We start from the raw sequence: 15,262 nt of genomic DNA on the forward strand, positions 1-15,262 counted from the left end.
ACCTTTACAGTACAGTTGAAGTATTAAACACCAATCAGGACTCACTCTAGTTGAGAACACCATTCCTCACCACCTCTGACCTCCCTCTCTCTCCCCTCTCAGCTGACAGTGGAGGCCCTGCAGTGTGTATGTTACTCTGTCCTCTGGAACCTCAACACCAGCAGAGAAACCCTGACCTCACGGGTGACCACCTGATATTACCTCCTACAGTTAGCTAGTCCCTTTTCTACAGTTAGCTAGTCCCCTTTATTTACAGTTAGCTAGTTGCCTGTACGGTTGTACTGAAGTATTGAATGCTATGACAGACAGTGTGTGTGCGTGTGTGTGTGTGTGCAGGAAAAGGCTGTAGCCCAGAGGAGTCAGATGAGAGCATTGTGTGAGAAGTGTCTACGTTGCCTGTCCCACAACGATCAGAGTGTGAAGGAGCAGGTAGGACACACAGCAGCACTATTAGTCTGAACCTTTAAATACTTTAGCTGCACTGGGTTGATCTTGTCTGGTGCATTGGAATCAATGGAATAGTCCCAAGAGTGTAAATCCTTCCCATCTGGCACAGCAGGCAGGCTCAATGAAACGGGTCTTAACACAGGACTGCTAGCCTCCATGTTATTTTGTCTAAATGGACCCGTATGTTGTGCATCAATATTGACTAGTGAACTATGAACTTTGTTATCCTACTATCCTAGTGACTGTTATCATTTACACCCCCGTACCTCATTCTGATAATTAGTGAAACTGATAAACTATCAGCAATCTCTTTCCATGAGAGAAACTGTACTATACTCAAAATGTGCTTTATTAGCGCTTTAAAGAACAAACATTATTTTAAATATTATTTAGATGATTATTTCCTCTGTTTCTGCCTTTCGGTGGCTCCAGCATGTGTGACAATGTGCTGCTTACACCATTGGACATACTATTGATTCTACATCACTGGTCATGTGATTGATTGTAAGTCATTGATTGTGTCCTCAACCCCTCAGGCCTTCCTATCTATCTCTGTGTATGATAACCTCACTGACACTGGGTGGTTCATCTGCTCTCTCTGTGAAGGGTACAACTAGCCTGAGCTAGTATTTGTCATGACAACCACTAAAGAGTTAGCTAAAGCAGAAACAGATCCGACAACCACACCACGATTGATCTAACCTTTATTCAACCAGACAAGTCAGTTAAAAACAAATGTTTCTTTAGTTCTCTGAATGTTGGCTACGTCTCTCTTCACTGGTAAACGAACTAATAAGTTGTCTTGCTCCTGTCTCTCTGATGGTCTGTTCCCCCCCCCCAGGCATTCCTGTCTCTGTGTGATGTCCTGACGGCCCACAACTACCAGTTGCAGGTGTGGGATCCCTCGTCTTACGGACCCCTGCTCTACACTCCCGACCCAAAACTTCAGAGGGCGCTGCTCGCCTTCATTCTGGAGCACGTCTTCACTGGAGCAGAATACGACAGCCACAGCAGGAGTGAGACCACTGACAACTCTACTTCTGATTACTGTAGATACTCTATTAGAGAGAGAGCGAGAGGGAGCTTACTGCACCCCCCTCTTACCATACCTCTACCTGACTCGCTCACCCCTTCTCCCCCAGGTCCCCAAACTCGACTGGAAATCAATACGAGTTTGTCAAAAGTTTGCAGGAATGTATTAAGTCAGGGTAGAGTGCAATGATGATCAAAAACATATCCATGAGACTAGATGAGGCTAGAGAAAATAGCACCTCTGTCACCGCTGTGTTTCGTCCTGTGCGACTTACACACTTGTACCTTTCCCCAGCAGATGGCAGGGTTTCTCTTTGTCAGACTGTAGGATGTACAGTATGTCTCAGGTTTACAGTTCACTCCCTGTTCCTGTTACAAGTTAATCATTCAGATATTAAATTCATAGCCGCAGTCGTAGCTAATGGATCTACACAGAGGTGCTCCTAGGCTATACATCGCTTCATATTCTCCTCCTCAAACCTGACCTAACAGTTGACTTCAAATCCCGTAGGAAAGCCAATAATACACACCCAGTGCTACACAGACTCATTATACAGTTTGTTATTAGTCCATGAGATCATAAGTATTTGTTAGGTGACGTGTCTATGGATGCTTTGTATGGCGTTTGGATACATTTTTACGGCTTCCACAGTGGGAAAAGTTATATAAAAAAACATGGCTATATTAAACAATGTATTTTGTGTGGGCCATTTACTGTATGTTGTATTGTGTATTGATGGTCAAGAGGAGGCATTAATAATCAATGGTACTTGACGACAGCTTTTCTCATGTGAAACATATTGCGTCCTCACGGTTCGTCCAGATAAGTCAATAACCGCACAGGAAGGAATTTCTCATCTGTTCAAACAAATGCAATATGGGACTATTGGTTTGGAACATATAGTAATACACTTCTGTTGTGTTATTTGATTTACCTCATGGCCATTATAGTATAGACACTGTTTTCTATTAGGTGGTGGATTGGAGATCAGTCTCAGGGCAAAGGCATTAAGTTAAGTTACGAAATAAGGGCAATATCTTTCCGTTAGAAAATAGCATTAACTTTGGTTCCCTTCTGTGAATGTTTTATTGTCTCTGTGAAAGATTGAACCCACATGGTGTCATAACTATAGTTGCATGTTGTCACTTATTTCCACCTGTTAAACCCATTGACCTGAAACTAACTAAACCACTCTTTCCCTCTCTTGTCTGTCTCTCATTTCCCCCTCTTTCTTTCTTTTCTCTCTTTGTTATTTTTTTTTGCTTTTCCTCTCTCTTTCCTCCTTTTCTCCCCCTCTTCCCCTTACTCATTCTCTCTCTCTCTCTCTCTCTCTCTCTCTCTCTCTCTCTCTCTCTCTCTCTCTCTCTCTCTCTCTCTCTCTCTCTCTCTCTCTCTCTCTCTCTCTCTCTCTCTCTCTCTCTCTCTCTCTCTCTCTCTCTCTCTCTCTCTCTCTCTCTCTCTCTCTCTCTCTCTCTCTCTCTCTCTCTCTCTCTCTCTCTCTCTCTCTCTCTCTCTCTCTCTCTCTCTCTCTCTCTCTCTCTCTCTCTCTCTCTCTCTCTCAGGTGGTGATGTAGAGTCTGGTGAGGGGAGGTTGGAGGAGCTCCACAGACGTAGGAGCTTATTGGCAGGCTACTGTAAACTCATAGTACACGGACTGCTGGAGATGAGTATGGCTGCTGAGCTCTTCAAGTATTACATGAAGGTAATGCTACTATCACAAGAAAGTAATTTGTGCATACAATATACAGATTTCAATGGATATATACAGTGCATTCGGAAAATATTTAGAGCCCTTTACTTATTCCAAAAAGCAGACATTGGGACTATAGGTGCTCTGGTCTTTTTGGTTGTATATGTCTGAAATTGAGGGACCTTACAGATAATTGTATGTGTGGGGTACAGAGATGACGTAGTCATTCAAAAATCGTGTTAAACACTATTATTGCACACAGAGTGAGTCCATGTAATTCATGTGACTTGTTAAGCACGTTTTTACTCCTGAACTTGTTTAGGCTTGCCATAACAAAGGGGTTGAATACTTATTGACTCAAGACATTTCAGCTTTTCATTATTTAATTAATTTGTAAAAATAAAACATGATTCCACTTTGATATCATGGCCAGTGTGTAGGCCAGTGACCAAAACATCTAAATGGAATCCATTTTAAATTCAGGCTGTAACACAACAAAATGTGGAAAAAGTCAAGGGGAGTGAATACTTTCTGAAGGTACTGTATGTTTTCTACTTGGGTAGGACAAAATGTCAAGGTAGAACATTTATACCGCACCGGAAACCTAGATTTAGGGTTGTATTGGATAGGGCCCTTCCTCATCCTCACCACTATAAGAGCAGTAAATTAGAATAGTATATCAGAATTCACACACAGGCATGAATATTCAGTTGTATGTTTTGTGTGGCACATCAGCATTTAATGTAAGGTCATCAACATTCTCATCAACATTCTCTCCTAGCGGGACAAGCAGCATAAAGAACACACTCACTCACGCACACACACAGTGATACAGCAATCTGTATCTGTAGTGATGGGGGACACAGAGGCCAGACGCCACATGAAAGGCTCTGATATGACTGTCTTCTGTCTCCTCTCCACTGATTTTTTTTTCTCTCTCTCTCGCTCTCTCTCTCTCTCTCTCTACAGTATTATAACAACTTTGGTGACATAATTAAGGAGACTCTGAGCAGAACGCGGCAAATGGATAAGATAGAGAGTGCTCGCACGTTGGTGCTCTGTCTGCAACAGGTACTGTGGGTTGGCCGGGGTTGTCCTCCCTCTACCCCTTCACCTCCTTTTTTTTTTACCTCATGTTTCACCCTTCCCTTTACACTCCATGGCGCATTCCAACTAAATTCTTTAGGGGTACATCAGTTTTAGTATTGCAGATAGATTGTGGCTTCTATCAATGTAATTGTCTGCATCATTTCAAATCTCCCATATATATTTTTTGGTTTATATATACAGTACATTCGGAAAGTATACAGACCCCTTGACTTTTTCCACATTTTGTTACATTAGCCTTATTCTAAAATTGATTAGGAAGAGTCTTGGTGGTTCCAAACTTCTTCCATTTAAGAATGATGGAGGTCACTGTGTTCTTGGGGACCGTCAATGCTGCAGAAATGTTTTGATACCCTTCCCCAGAACTGCGCCTCGACACAATCCTATCTCTGAGCTCTACGGACAATTCCTTTGACCTCATGGCTTGATTTTTGCTCTGACATGTACTGTCAACTGTGGGACCTTATATAGACACGTGTGCCTTTCAAAATCATGTCCAATCAATTTAATTTACCATGTTTAACAAAAGTTCTGAACCTTTCAATTCTCATAGTTTCTAATGATTGTAAATTAAAGATAAACATTTTTGCTAAGAGTATTATTATATTATTGATTGATTTGACTATGACTTTTCAAATCACCCAGCAGTGCTATTTGCAGAGTTAGCTCCATGTAAATGTTGCAATTCTTCAGCCGTTCCTGAACCGGCGACCAAAAACAAGCTACATATGGACAGTACCAAAACAAATGATCAGATCAAATTAAATCACATTTTATTTGCCACATGTGCCGAATACAACAGGTGTAGACATTACAGTGAAATGCTTACTTACAAGCCCTTAACCAACAATGCATTTTTTATTTTTTATTTTTTTTAAAGAATAAAAGCAAATAACTAAAGAGCAGCAGTAAAATAACAGTAGGAAGGCTATATACAGGGGGGTACCGGTGCAGAGTCAATGTGCGGGGGCACCGGCTAGTCGAAGTAATTGAGGTAATATGTACATGTGGGTAGAGTTAAAGTGACTATGCATAAATAATTAACAGAGTGGCAGCGGTGTAAAAGAAGGGGATGGGGTGGGGGTGGGGGGGCAGTGCAAATAGTTTGGGTAGCCATGATTAGCTGTTCAGGAGTCTTATGGCTTGGGGGTAGAAGCTGTTGAGAAGCCTTTTGGACCTAGACCCTCTGGTACTGCATGCCGTGCAGTAGCAGAGGGAACAGTCTATGACTAGGGTGGCTGGAGTATTTGACAATTTTGAGGGCCTTCCTCTGACACCGCCTGGTATAGAGGTCCTGGATGGCAGGAAGCTTGGCCCCAGTGATGTACTGGGCCGTACGCACTACCCTCTATAGTGCCTTGCGATCGGAGGCTGAGTAGTTGCCATACAAGGCGGTGATGCAACCAGTCAGGATGCTCTCGATGGTGCAGCTGTATAACTTTTTGAGGATCTGAGGACCCATGCCAAATCTTTTCAGTCTCCTGAGGGGGAATAGGCTTTGTCGTGCCCTCATCACGACTGTCTTGGTGTGTTTGGACCATGATAGTTCGTTGGTGATGTGGACACCAAGGAACTTGAAGTTCTCAACCTGTTCCACTACAGCCCTGTTGATGAGAATGGGGGTGTGCTCAGTCCTCTTTCTTTTCCTGTAGTCCACAATCATCTCCTTTGTCTTGATCACGTTGAGGTAGAGGTTGTTATCCTGGCACCACACGGACAGGTCTCTGACCTCCTCCCTATAGGCTGTCTCATCGTTGTTGGTGATCAGGCCTACCACTGTTGTGTCGTCAGCAAACTTAATGGTGGTGTTGGAGTCATGCCTGGCCATGCAGTCATGGGTGAACAAGGAGTACAGGAGGGGACTGAGCACGCACCCCTGAGGGGCCCCGTGTTGAGGATCAGCGTGGCAGATGTGTTGTTACCTACCCTTACCACCTGGGGGCGGCCCGTCAGGAAGTCCAGGATCCAGTTGCAGTCGGAGGTGTTTAGTCCCAGGATCCTTAGCTTATTGATGAGCTTTGAGGGCACTATGGTGTTGAACGCTGAGCTGTAGTCAATGAATAGCATTCTCACGTAGGTGTTCCTCTTGTCCAGGTGGGAAAGGGCAGTGTGGAGTGCAATAGAGATTGCATCATCTGTGGATCTGTTGGGGCGGTATGCAAATTGGAGTGGGTCTACGGTTTCTGGGATAGTGGTGTTGATGTGAGCCATGACCAGCCTTTCAAAGCACTTCATCGCTACAGACGTGAGTGCTACGGGTCGGTAGTCATTTAGGCAGGTTATCTTAGTGTCCTTGGGCACAGGGACTATGGTGGTCTGCTTGAAACATGTTGGTATTACAGACTCAGTCAGGGACATGTTGAAAATGTCAGTGAAGACACTTGCCAGTTGGTCAGCACATGCTCGGAGTACACGTCCTGGTAATCCATCTGGCCCTGCGGCCTTGTGAATGTTGACCTGCTTAAAAGTCTTACTGACATTGGCTACGGAGAGCGTGATCACATAGTCATCCGGAACAGCTGGTGCTCTCATGCATGCTTCAGTGTTGCTTGCCTCGAAGCGAGCATAGAAGTGATTTAGCTCATCTGGTAGGCTTGTGTCACTGGGCAGCTCGTGGCTGTGCTTCCCTTTGTAGTCTGTAATAGTTTTCGAGCCCTGCCACATCCGAAGAGTGTCAGAGCCGGTGTAGTACGATTCAATGTTAGTCCGGTATTGACTCTTTGCCTGTTTGATGGTTCGTCGGAGGGCATAGCGGGATTTCTTATAAGCGTCCGGGTTAGAGTCCCACTCCTTGAAAGCGGCAGCTCTACCCTTTAGCTCAGTGAGGATGTTGCCTGTAATCCATGGCTTCTGGTTGGGGTATGTATGTACGGTCACTGTGGGGACGACATCATCGATGCACTTATTGATGAAGCCAGTGACTGATGTGGTGTACTCCTCAATGCTATCTGAAGAATCCCGGAACATATTCCAGTCTGTGCTAGCAAAACAGTCCTGTAGCTTAGCATCTGCTTCATCTGACCACTTTTTTATTAACCGAGTCACTGGTGCTTCCTGCTTAGTTTTTGCTTATAAGCACTAATCAGCAGGATAGAGTTATGGTCAGATTTGCCAAATGGAGGGCGAGGGAGAGCTTTGAATGCGTTTCTGTGTGTGGAGTAAATGTGGTCTAGAGGTTTTTTTTCCTCAGGTTGCACATTTAACATGCTGGTAGAAATTAGGTAGAAAGGATTTAAGTTTCCCTGCATTAAAGTCCCCGGCCACTAGGAGTGCTGCCTCTGGATGAGCGTTTTCCTGTTTACTTATGGCCTTATACAGCTAATTGAGTGCAATCTTAATGCCAGCATCGGTTTGTGGTGGTAGATAGACAGCTTTGAAAAATATAGATGAAAAGTCTCTTGGTAAATAGTGTGGTCTACAGCTTATCATGAGATACTCTACCTCAGGCGAGCAATACCTCGAAACTTCCTTAGTATTGGATTTTGTGCACCAGCTGTTGTTTACAAATATACACAGACCGCCACCCCTTGTCTTACCGGAGTCAGCCTTTCTATCCTGCCGATGTAGCGTATATCCCGTCAGCTGTATGTTGTCCATGTCGTCGTTTAGCCACGACTCGGTGAAACATAAGATATTACAGTTTTTAATGTCCCGTTGGTAGGATAATCGTAATCGTAGGTTGTCCAATTTGTTTTCAAGTGATTGAACATTGGCTAATAGGATTGATGGAAGAGGCAGTTTACTCGCTCGCCGTCGGATCCTTACAAGGCACCCTGACCTATGTCCACGATATCTCTGTCTCTTTCTCATGCGAATGACGGGGATTTGGGCCTTGTCGGGTGTCTGTAGGATATCCTTCGCGTCCGACTCGTTGAAGAAAAAATCTTCGTCCAATACGAGGTCCTGATATCCAGAAGCTCTTTTTGGTCATAAGAGACGGTGGCAGAAACATTATGTACAGAAAAAATTACAAATAATGCGAAAAAACACACATAATAATACAATTGGTTAGAGGGCTGTAAAACGGCAGCCATTTTCTCCGGCGCCATTATATCTAATGATTCTGTCTCTTCGCAGCAAAATCTTCAGAGCTGGTATGGTTATATCCAACATTCCATTGGTTGCAAGAATTTTGTATAATAATTTTAATAGAAAAAGTATACGTTTTGTATCCGGTATCAGTTTTGTGTGCCATGGAATCGGTACATCAAAAATCTCTTCCCAATTATTTTGCAATCTGTAGGGCACAGCTGTCAATTTTGTGGTCCTTAAATTAAACTGGTATACTTTTTTACTTATCACAATTTTCTTTGCAGGGCCAACAGACAAGTTCCTTACTTTCTCCCCCTTCCACTTGCTTGCCTCTTCCATTTTTGCGGTAATGCTGCAATTAGTTGGTTGTAATTTTGGATAGAGCAGACATTTCCATATATTTTTGTTAGCTACATGTATGACGTAACTCCACCAGTCCTATTTATATAATTTACAAAGATTATACCGTTTTTTTGTTTTGTTTGTTTTTATATACAGTACCAGTCAAAAGTTTGGACACACCTACTCATTCAAGGGTTTTTCTTAATTTTTACTATGTTCTACATTGTAGAATAATAGTGAAGACATCGAAACTATGAAATAACACATATGGAGTCATGTAGTAACCAAAAAAGTGTTAAACAAATCAGAATATATTTGAGATTCTTCAAATAGCCACCCTTTGCCTTGATGACAGCTTTGCACACTCTTGGCATTCCAGCTTCACCTGGAATGCTTTTCCAACAGTCTTGAAGGAGTTCCCACATATGCTGAGCACTTGTTGGCTGTTTTTCCTTCTCTCTCCAGTCTGACTCATCCCAAACCGTCTCAATTTGGTTGAGGTTGGGGGATTGTGGAGGCCAGGTCATCTGATGCAGCACTCCATCACTCTCCTTCTTGGTCAAATAGCCCTTACACAGCCTGGAGGTGTGTTGGGTCATTGTCCTGTTGAAAAACAAATGATAGTCCCACTAAACCCAAACCAGATGGGATGCCGTATCACTGCAGAATGCTGTGATAGCCATGCTGGTTAAGTGTGCCTTGAATTCTAAATAAATCACAGACAGTGTCACCAGCAAAGCACACCCACACCATAACACCTCCTCCTCCATGCTTTACGGTGGGAAATACACATGCAGAGATCATCCGTTCACCCACACCGCGTCTCTCAAAGACACGGCAGTTGGAACCAAAAATCTCCAATTAGGACTCCAGACCAAAGGACAGATTTCCACCGGTCTAATGTCCATTGCTCGTGTTTCTTGGCCCAGCAAGTCTCTTCTTCTTATTGGTGTCCTTTAGTAGTTGTTCCTTTGCAGCAATTCGACCATGACGGCCTGATTCACACAGTCTCCTCTGAACAGTTGATGTTGAGATGTGTCTGTTACTCGAACTCTGTGAAGCATTTATTTGGGCTGAGGCTGGTAACTCTAATGAATTTATCCTCTGCAGCAGAGGTAACTCTGGGTCTTCCTTTCCTGTTGCGGTCCCCATGACAGCCAGCTTTTGCCATAATATGGACTTGGTCTTTTACCAAATAGGGCTATCTTCTGTCTAACAAGGCACATCTGTTAATTGAAATGCATTCCAGGTGACTACCTCATGAAGCTGGTTAAGAGAATGCCAAGAGTGTGCAAAGCTGTCATCAAGGCAAAGGTGGCTATTTGAAGATTCTCAAATATAAAATATATTTTGATTTGTTTAATACTTTTTTGGTTACTACATGATTCCATGTGTGTTATGTCATAGTTTTGATGTCTTCACTATTATTCTACAATGTAAAAAATAGTAAAAAATAAAGAAAAACCCTTGAATGAGTAGGTGTGTCCAAACCTTTGACTAGTACTGTATATTTTTATATATTTGAGTTTAACCATAATATTTGTTATAATATTTGTTCTGTCTTTTCTGGTGGATTAAGCTGAAATAGCAACCAACTTTCTATTGGTTCTTTTAAAAATAGCAATATTTTCAAATAACCGAAAGTGAGAGGTTGTAATCTGAATAAAGGGAAAAAGGCCATTCTTGAACACTGGGTTAGCCATTCTTACTAATATGCTAGGGAATTTAAGTATAGCTTTTGTATGACTGAAGCCTTTAGTGATAGGTCTAATGCTTTAATATTTAATCATTTCTGCCCTACGAATTCATATTCATTATATAAATAGACACGTTTAATTTTGTCTGGCTTGCCGTTCCAAATAAAATTGAATATTTGTTGCTCATATAAGCAAATAGGTAAACTGGGATATGACTAAAGAGTTAATCAGGGTGATTTTTCCACAAATAGACAGGTGTTGTCCTTTCCCTGGTAGCAAGGTCTTATCTATGTTTGCTAACTTTCTTTTAAAATGTATTGTAGTTAGATTATTTATTCATTTCGCGTTATGAATACAGACTATGTCCGCTTCACCGTCAGACCATTTTATTGGTAAACTACACGGTAATGGAAAAGTTGTATTTTTTAGTGATCCAATATGCAATTAAGTACGCTTATCATAATTTGGTTGTAATCCTTTAAGGTTAGAATAATTATGATGTTTTGCATCTTCCTCAAATTAAATCCACTGGGAGAAGGATGTTTTGCATGCATTTGAAATCTGTATCCAAAATAATTATTGAGAAATAATTAAAGTAGGGAAATGTGTGACATTTTGGCATTACCCAGGCCTCCAGGTTTTAGATATTCACGTTTATATTTTTTATTATCCATAAATTGTATTCTTCACATGGTAAAGTTATAAATGACACCAATACAGACTAATTGTAGAGGCCTGGGTAAGGCCACAATTTCACAACTTCACAGATTTCAAATATATGCCAAACATCCTTACCATAAAGGACCTTTTTATGGATTTAATTTCAGGAAGATCCAAAACATCATAATTATGATAATTAACTAATTATGGCACACACACACACACACACACACACACACTGACAGAGCCTAGAAGCCTTGCTACACCTCACAGACACATAGCCATCCTCCCTTCACTGTGGAATATTCCAGCCTCACCATTTTCTGAATAGCTAATGGTAGATCCCACAGAGGAGGGAGGAGTGGCTTGAAGGGGATGCACTCATTGCTGTTTTTTGGCCTCTCACTCAGCTCTGCAGTATATGGGTATGTGTTGTCCTTTAGTTGGCTAATGGATGGCAAATATCATTCAGGTCTAAATGAGAGAGAGAGCTGAGTTTGATTTGAATTGAGCTGATTGGATTTTAGTTGGATTTGATTTAACTGAGCTTATCTGAACTGAACTAAATTGAGTAAAGTACACTTTAGAGTTGAGTTAGATTCAGCTGATATGAATTGAACGAAACTGTGACCAAGTTGATCAGTGATGTCTCTGTCACTTTTGCTTCAGTTGTTCCTGCGTCTGAAGCAGGAGCAGGACAGTGGAGTCACATGTAGCTCAGGTGTCCAAACATTCAGCAGCATCAAGGAGCTGGCCAGACGTTTCTCTCTCACATTCGGCTGGGACCAGACCAAGTCCAGAGAGTCCCTTGCTATGATCCATAGGTAGGTAAACACTACCTCATAACCTGGTATACATACACACACACACACTCACGTCCCGTTAATGTTATTCATCATGGTTTCCGAGGCCTCATTTCACCACACTTCAACCAGTACTATGAGCATTTGTTTAAAATAATACTAATGTTACTTATACTCATAATAATTATACTAATAATAACATTTTTAGAGCACATTTCCTACGCTCAATGCGCTCATATGTCATTCATTCACCTTTCCTCTGTGTGTGTGTGTGTGTGTGTGTGTGTGTGTGTTTAGGGATGGTATAGAGTTTGTTTTTCAGGGCTTTGTCCAGAGAGCAGAGAAGCCCTCACCTCCCTACCTCTCCTACCTCACCATCCTCAGCGAGTTCTCCAGCAAGCTCCTCAGACCAGACAAGAAGATTGTGTAAGTATACAGTTAAAAAAGTGTAGTCAAAAAAGTGCAGTCAAAAAAGTGATTTTATATACACAGTACCAGTCAAAAGTTTGGACACCTACTCATTCCAGGGTTTTAATTTTGTACTATTTTCTACATTGTAGAATAATAGTGAAGACATCAAAACTATGAAATAACACATATGGAATCATGTAGTAACCAAAAAAGTGTTAAACAAATAAAAATATTTTATATTTGAGATTCTTCAAATAGCCACCCTTTGCCTTGATGACAGCTTTGCACAATCTTGGAATTCTCTCAACCAGCTTCACCTGGAATGCTTTTCCAACAATCTTGAAGGAGTTCCCACATATGCTGAGCACTTGTTGGCTGTTTTCCTTCACTCTGCGGTCTGACTCATCCCAAACCATCTCTATTGGGTTGAGGTCGTGGGATTGAGGAGGCCAGGTCATCTGATGCAGCACTCCATCACTCTCCTTCTTGGTAGAATAGCCCTTACACAGCCTGCAGGTGTGTTGTGTCATTGTCCTGTTGAAAAACAAATGATAGTCCCACTAAGCCCAAACCAGATGGGATGGCGTATCACTGCATAATGCTGTGGTAGCCATGCTGGTTAAGTGTGCCTTGAATTCTAAATAAATCACAGACAGTGTCACCAGCAAAGCACCCCCACACCATAACACCTCCTCCTCCATGCTTTACGGTGGGAAATACACATGCGGAGATCATCCGTTCACCCACACCGCGTCTCACAAAGCCACAGCGGTTGTAACCAAAAAATCTCCAATTTGGACTCCAGACCGAAGGACACTTTTCCACCGGTCTAATGTCCATTGCTCGTGTTTCTTGGCCCAAGCAAGTCTCTTCTTCTTATTGGTGTCCTTTAGTAGTGGTTTCGTTGCAGCAATTTCACCATGAAGGCCTGATGCTCTGAAAAGTTGATGTTGAGATGTGTCTGTTACTTGAACTCTGTGAAGCATTTATTTGGGCTGCAGTTTCTGAGGCTGGCAACTCTAATGAACGTATCCTCTGCAGCAGAGGTAACTCTGGGTCTTCCTTTCCTGTGGTGGTCCTCATGAGAGCCAGTTTCATCATAGCGCTTGATGGTTTTTGCAACTGCACTTGAAGAAACTTTCAAAGTTCTTGACATTTTCCAGATTGACTGACCTTCATGTCTGAAAGCAATGATGGACTGTTGTTTCTCTTTGCTTATTTGAGCTGTTCTTGCCATAATATGGACTTGGTATTTTACCAAATAGGGCTATCTTCTGTCTAACAAGGCACATCTGTTAATTGAAATGCATTCCAGGTGACTACCTCATGAAGCTGGTTAAGAGAATGCCAAGAGTGTGCAAAGCTGTCATCAAGGCAAAGGATGGCTATTTGAAGAATCTCAAATATAAAATATATTTTGATTTGTTTAACACTTTTTTGGTTACTACATGATTCTATATGTATTATTTCATAGATTATGTCTTCACTATTATTCTACAATGTAGAAAATTGTAAAAATAAAGAAAAACCCTTGAATGAGTAGGTGTGTCCAAACTTTTGACTGGTACTGTATATTTCCACACTGAGGTTGGAATAATACTGTGAAATTGTGAAAATTATGATAATGCCCTTTTAGTGTAAGAGCGGTTTTAAAAGACTGCCTGAAATTTCAGCCTATTTTGTTGGGATGGAGTTTTGGCCTGCCTGGTGACATCACCAGGTGGTAAATTAGTTAATAGATCAATATGAAAGAGAGTTTCAAACATCTCTGCCAATCAGACCACTCCCAGACAGTCCTAGCAAAAGTCTTGCTTGAGAAATTGCTCTTTGCTAAGAAGCTATTGTTTCTTTTTGACCATATTAATTGAAAACAATCACAGTAAGGTACTTAATAGTTACCAGAAATTATTTAATATTGAGATAAAAATGGCTGCATTGGACCTTTTTAAAGACTGTGTGTGTGTGTTAGTGGACTAGCTTAAACCTGTCCCTCTCTCCCTCCAGTTACTCCTACCTACAGAGGTACGTAAGTGAACAGACCATCAGTAACAGAGAAGAGTGTTGGCTGCCACTCATCTATTACCGAGCCTCCTTATTGGCTACTGGGGCTGAGGGGGAGGATGCTGTGTCCTTCATCAGCTCTGATACGCTAAAGCAGCCGTCTCCAGCCAATCGCTCACGCTCTCCCTCTGTCAGACACAGCCCTACTGCTGACGGTAGGTACTTTGATATCATCAGACAGGGACCATCTGATCATGATACCCACCATGACATGACTTCAATGATTGATTGCGCTTTGTATAGGACTTATTCTTGCATATTTCGTTTTCAGAGGGCCATAAAAGGCTGGCAAGATCGTTATGCTCACAGAACGTATTCGATTGAGCTGACTGATAGGGAAATGTATATTGTCTTTGATAGGAGACATGAGGTCCCCGTCTGCTCTCACCTCTACTGACACCAAAGTAAGGAGGCCCCATAAAGCCAGCAGCAGCACAAGGTAGCAACCCTAACACTAATCCCAGCCCTAACTGTAACCCTGAATTAAGTGGAATGGAGATGGAACTAATCCCAACTCTGGCCAAGTTTTTGCTCCTTTGAAATACTTATTTCATCCTGTTTTACCTTGAAGTAAAGATGGAAACACTGTCTTCACTCATTCAATCACGTACAGATCAGTGATTGCTTCCCCAGGAAGGGATGCATTAAAAAAAAATATATTCAAGCAGGGCTCACTGTCTCTAACCATAGAGTATAATTGTTCTATTAATTATATTTCTGTCTTTGACCCTGTCTGTCTCAGCCCAGAGGACAGGAAGCCAGAGGTTGAGCTTGGTCTCATCGTCAGGGAACCCCCGCCGACCATAGTGATATCAGAGGAGCCGTCCCACGCTAATGAGGAATTGGATGTGGACACCGTGGAGGTTGCCCTGTGAACTGGAAGATGGATCAAATAAAATAATATTTGTCACATGCTTCGTAGACTAACAGTGAAATGCTTACTGGCCCTTCCCATCAATTCAGAGAGAAAGAAAATTGC

General features: G+C 42.1%; 1 protein-coding gene across 4 annotated transcripts in view; it reads left to right on the forward strand.

Annotated features, from left to right (window-relative positions):
- si:ch211-269e2.1 (cohesin subunit SA-2) overlaps positions 1 to 15,246 on the forward strand; it is a 71,914-nt gene extending 56,668 nt beyond the window's left edge. For 3 of the 4 annotated variants that reach the window (XM_041863456.1, XM_041863470.2, XM_041863466.2), the window contains exons 23-32: positions 103 to 183; positions 337 to 429; positions 1,289 to 1,463; positions 3,043 to 3,182; positions 4,140 to 4,241; positions 11,678 to 11,832; positions 12,109 to 12,237; positions 14,227 to 14,438; positions 14,644 to 14,722; positions 15,026 to 15,246. In XM_041863456.1, the coding sequence (XP_041719390.1) occupies positions 103 to 183; positions 337 to 429; positions 1,289 to 1,463; positions 3,043 to 3,182; positions 4,140 to 4,241; positions 11,678 to 11,832; positions 12,109 to 12,237; positions 14,227 to 14,438; positions 14,644 to 14,722; positions 15,026 to 15,158 (1,299 nt within the window). In that variant the 3' untranslated portion in view covers positions 15,159 to 15,246. The remainder of the gene's footprint in view (positions 1 to 102; positions 184 to 336; positions 430 to 1,288; positions 1,464 to 3,042; positions 3,183 to 4,139; positions 4,242 to 11,677; positions 11,833 to 12,108; positions 12,238 to 14,226; positions 14,439 to 14,643; positions 14,723 to 15,025) is intronic. The other variant, XM_041863478.2, reaches the window with a different exon arrangement.
- The last annotated feature ends 16 nt before the right edge of the window (positions 15,247 to 15,262 follow it).

The sequence above is a fragment of the Coregonus clupeaformis genome, chromosome 40, assembly GCF_020615455.1.
Source record: "Coregonus clupeaformis isolate EN_2021a chromosome 40, ASM2061545v1, whole genome shotgun sequence".
In the NCBI taxonomy this organism is placed as follows: Eukaryota; Metazoa; Chordata; class Actinopteri; order Salmoniformes; family Salmonidae; genus Coregonus; species Coregonus clupeaformis.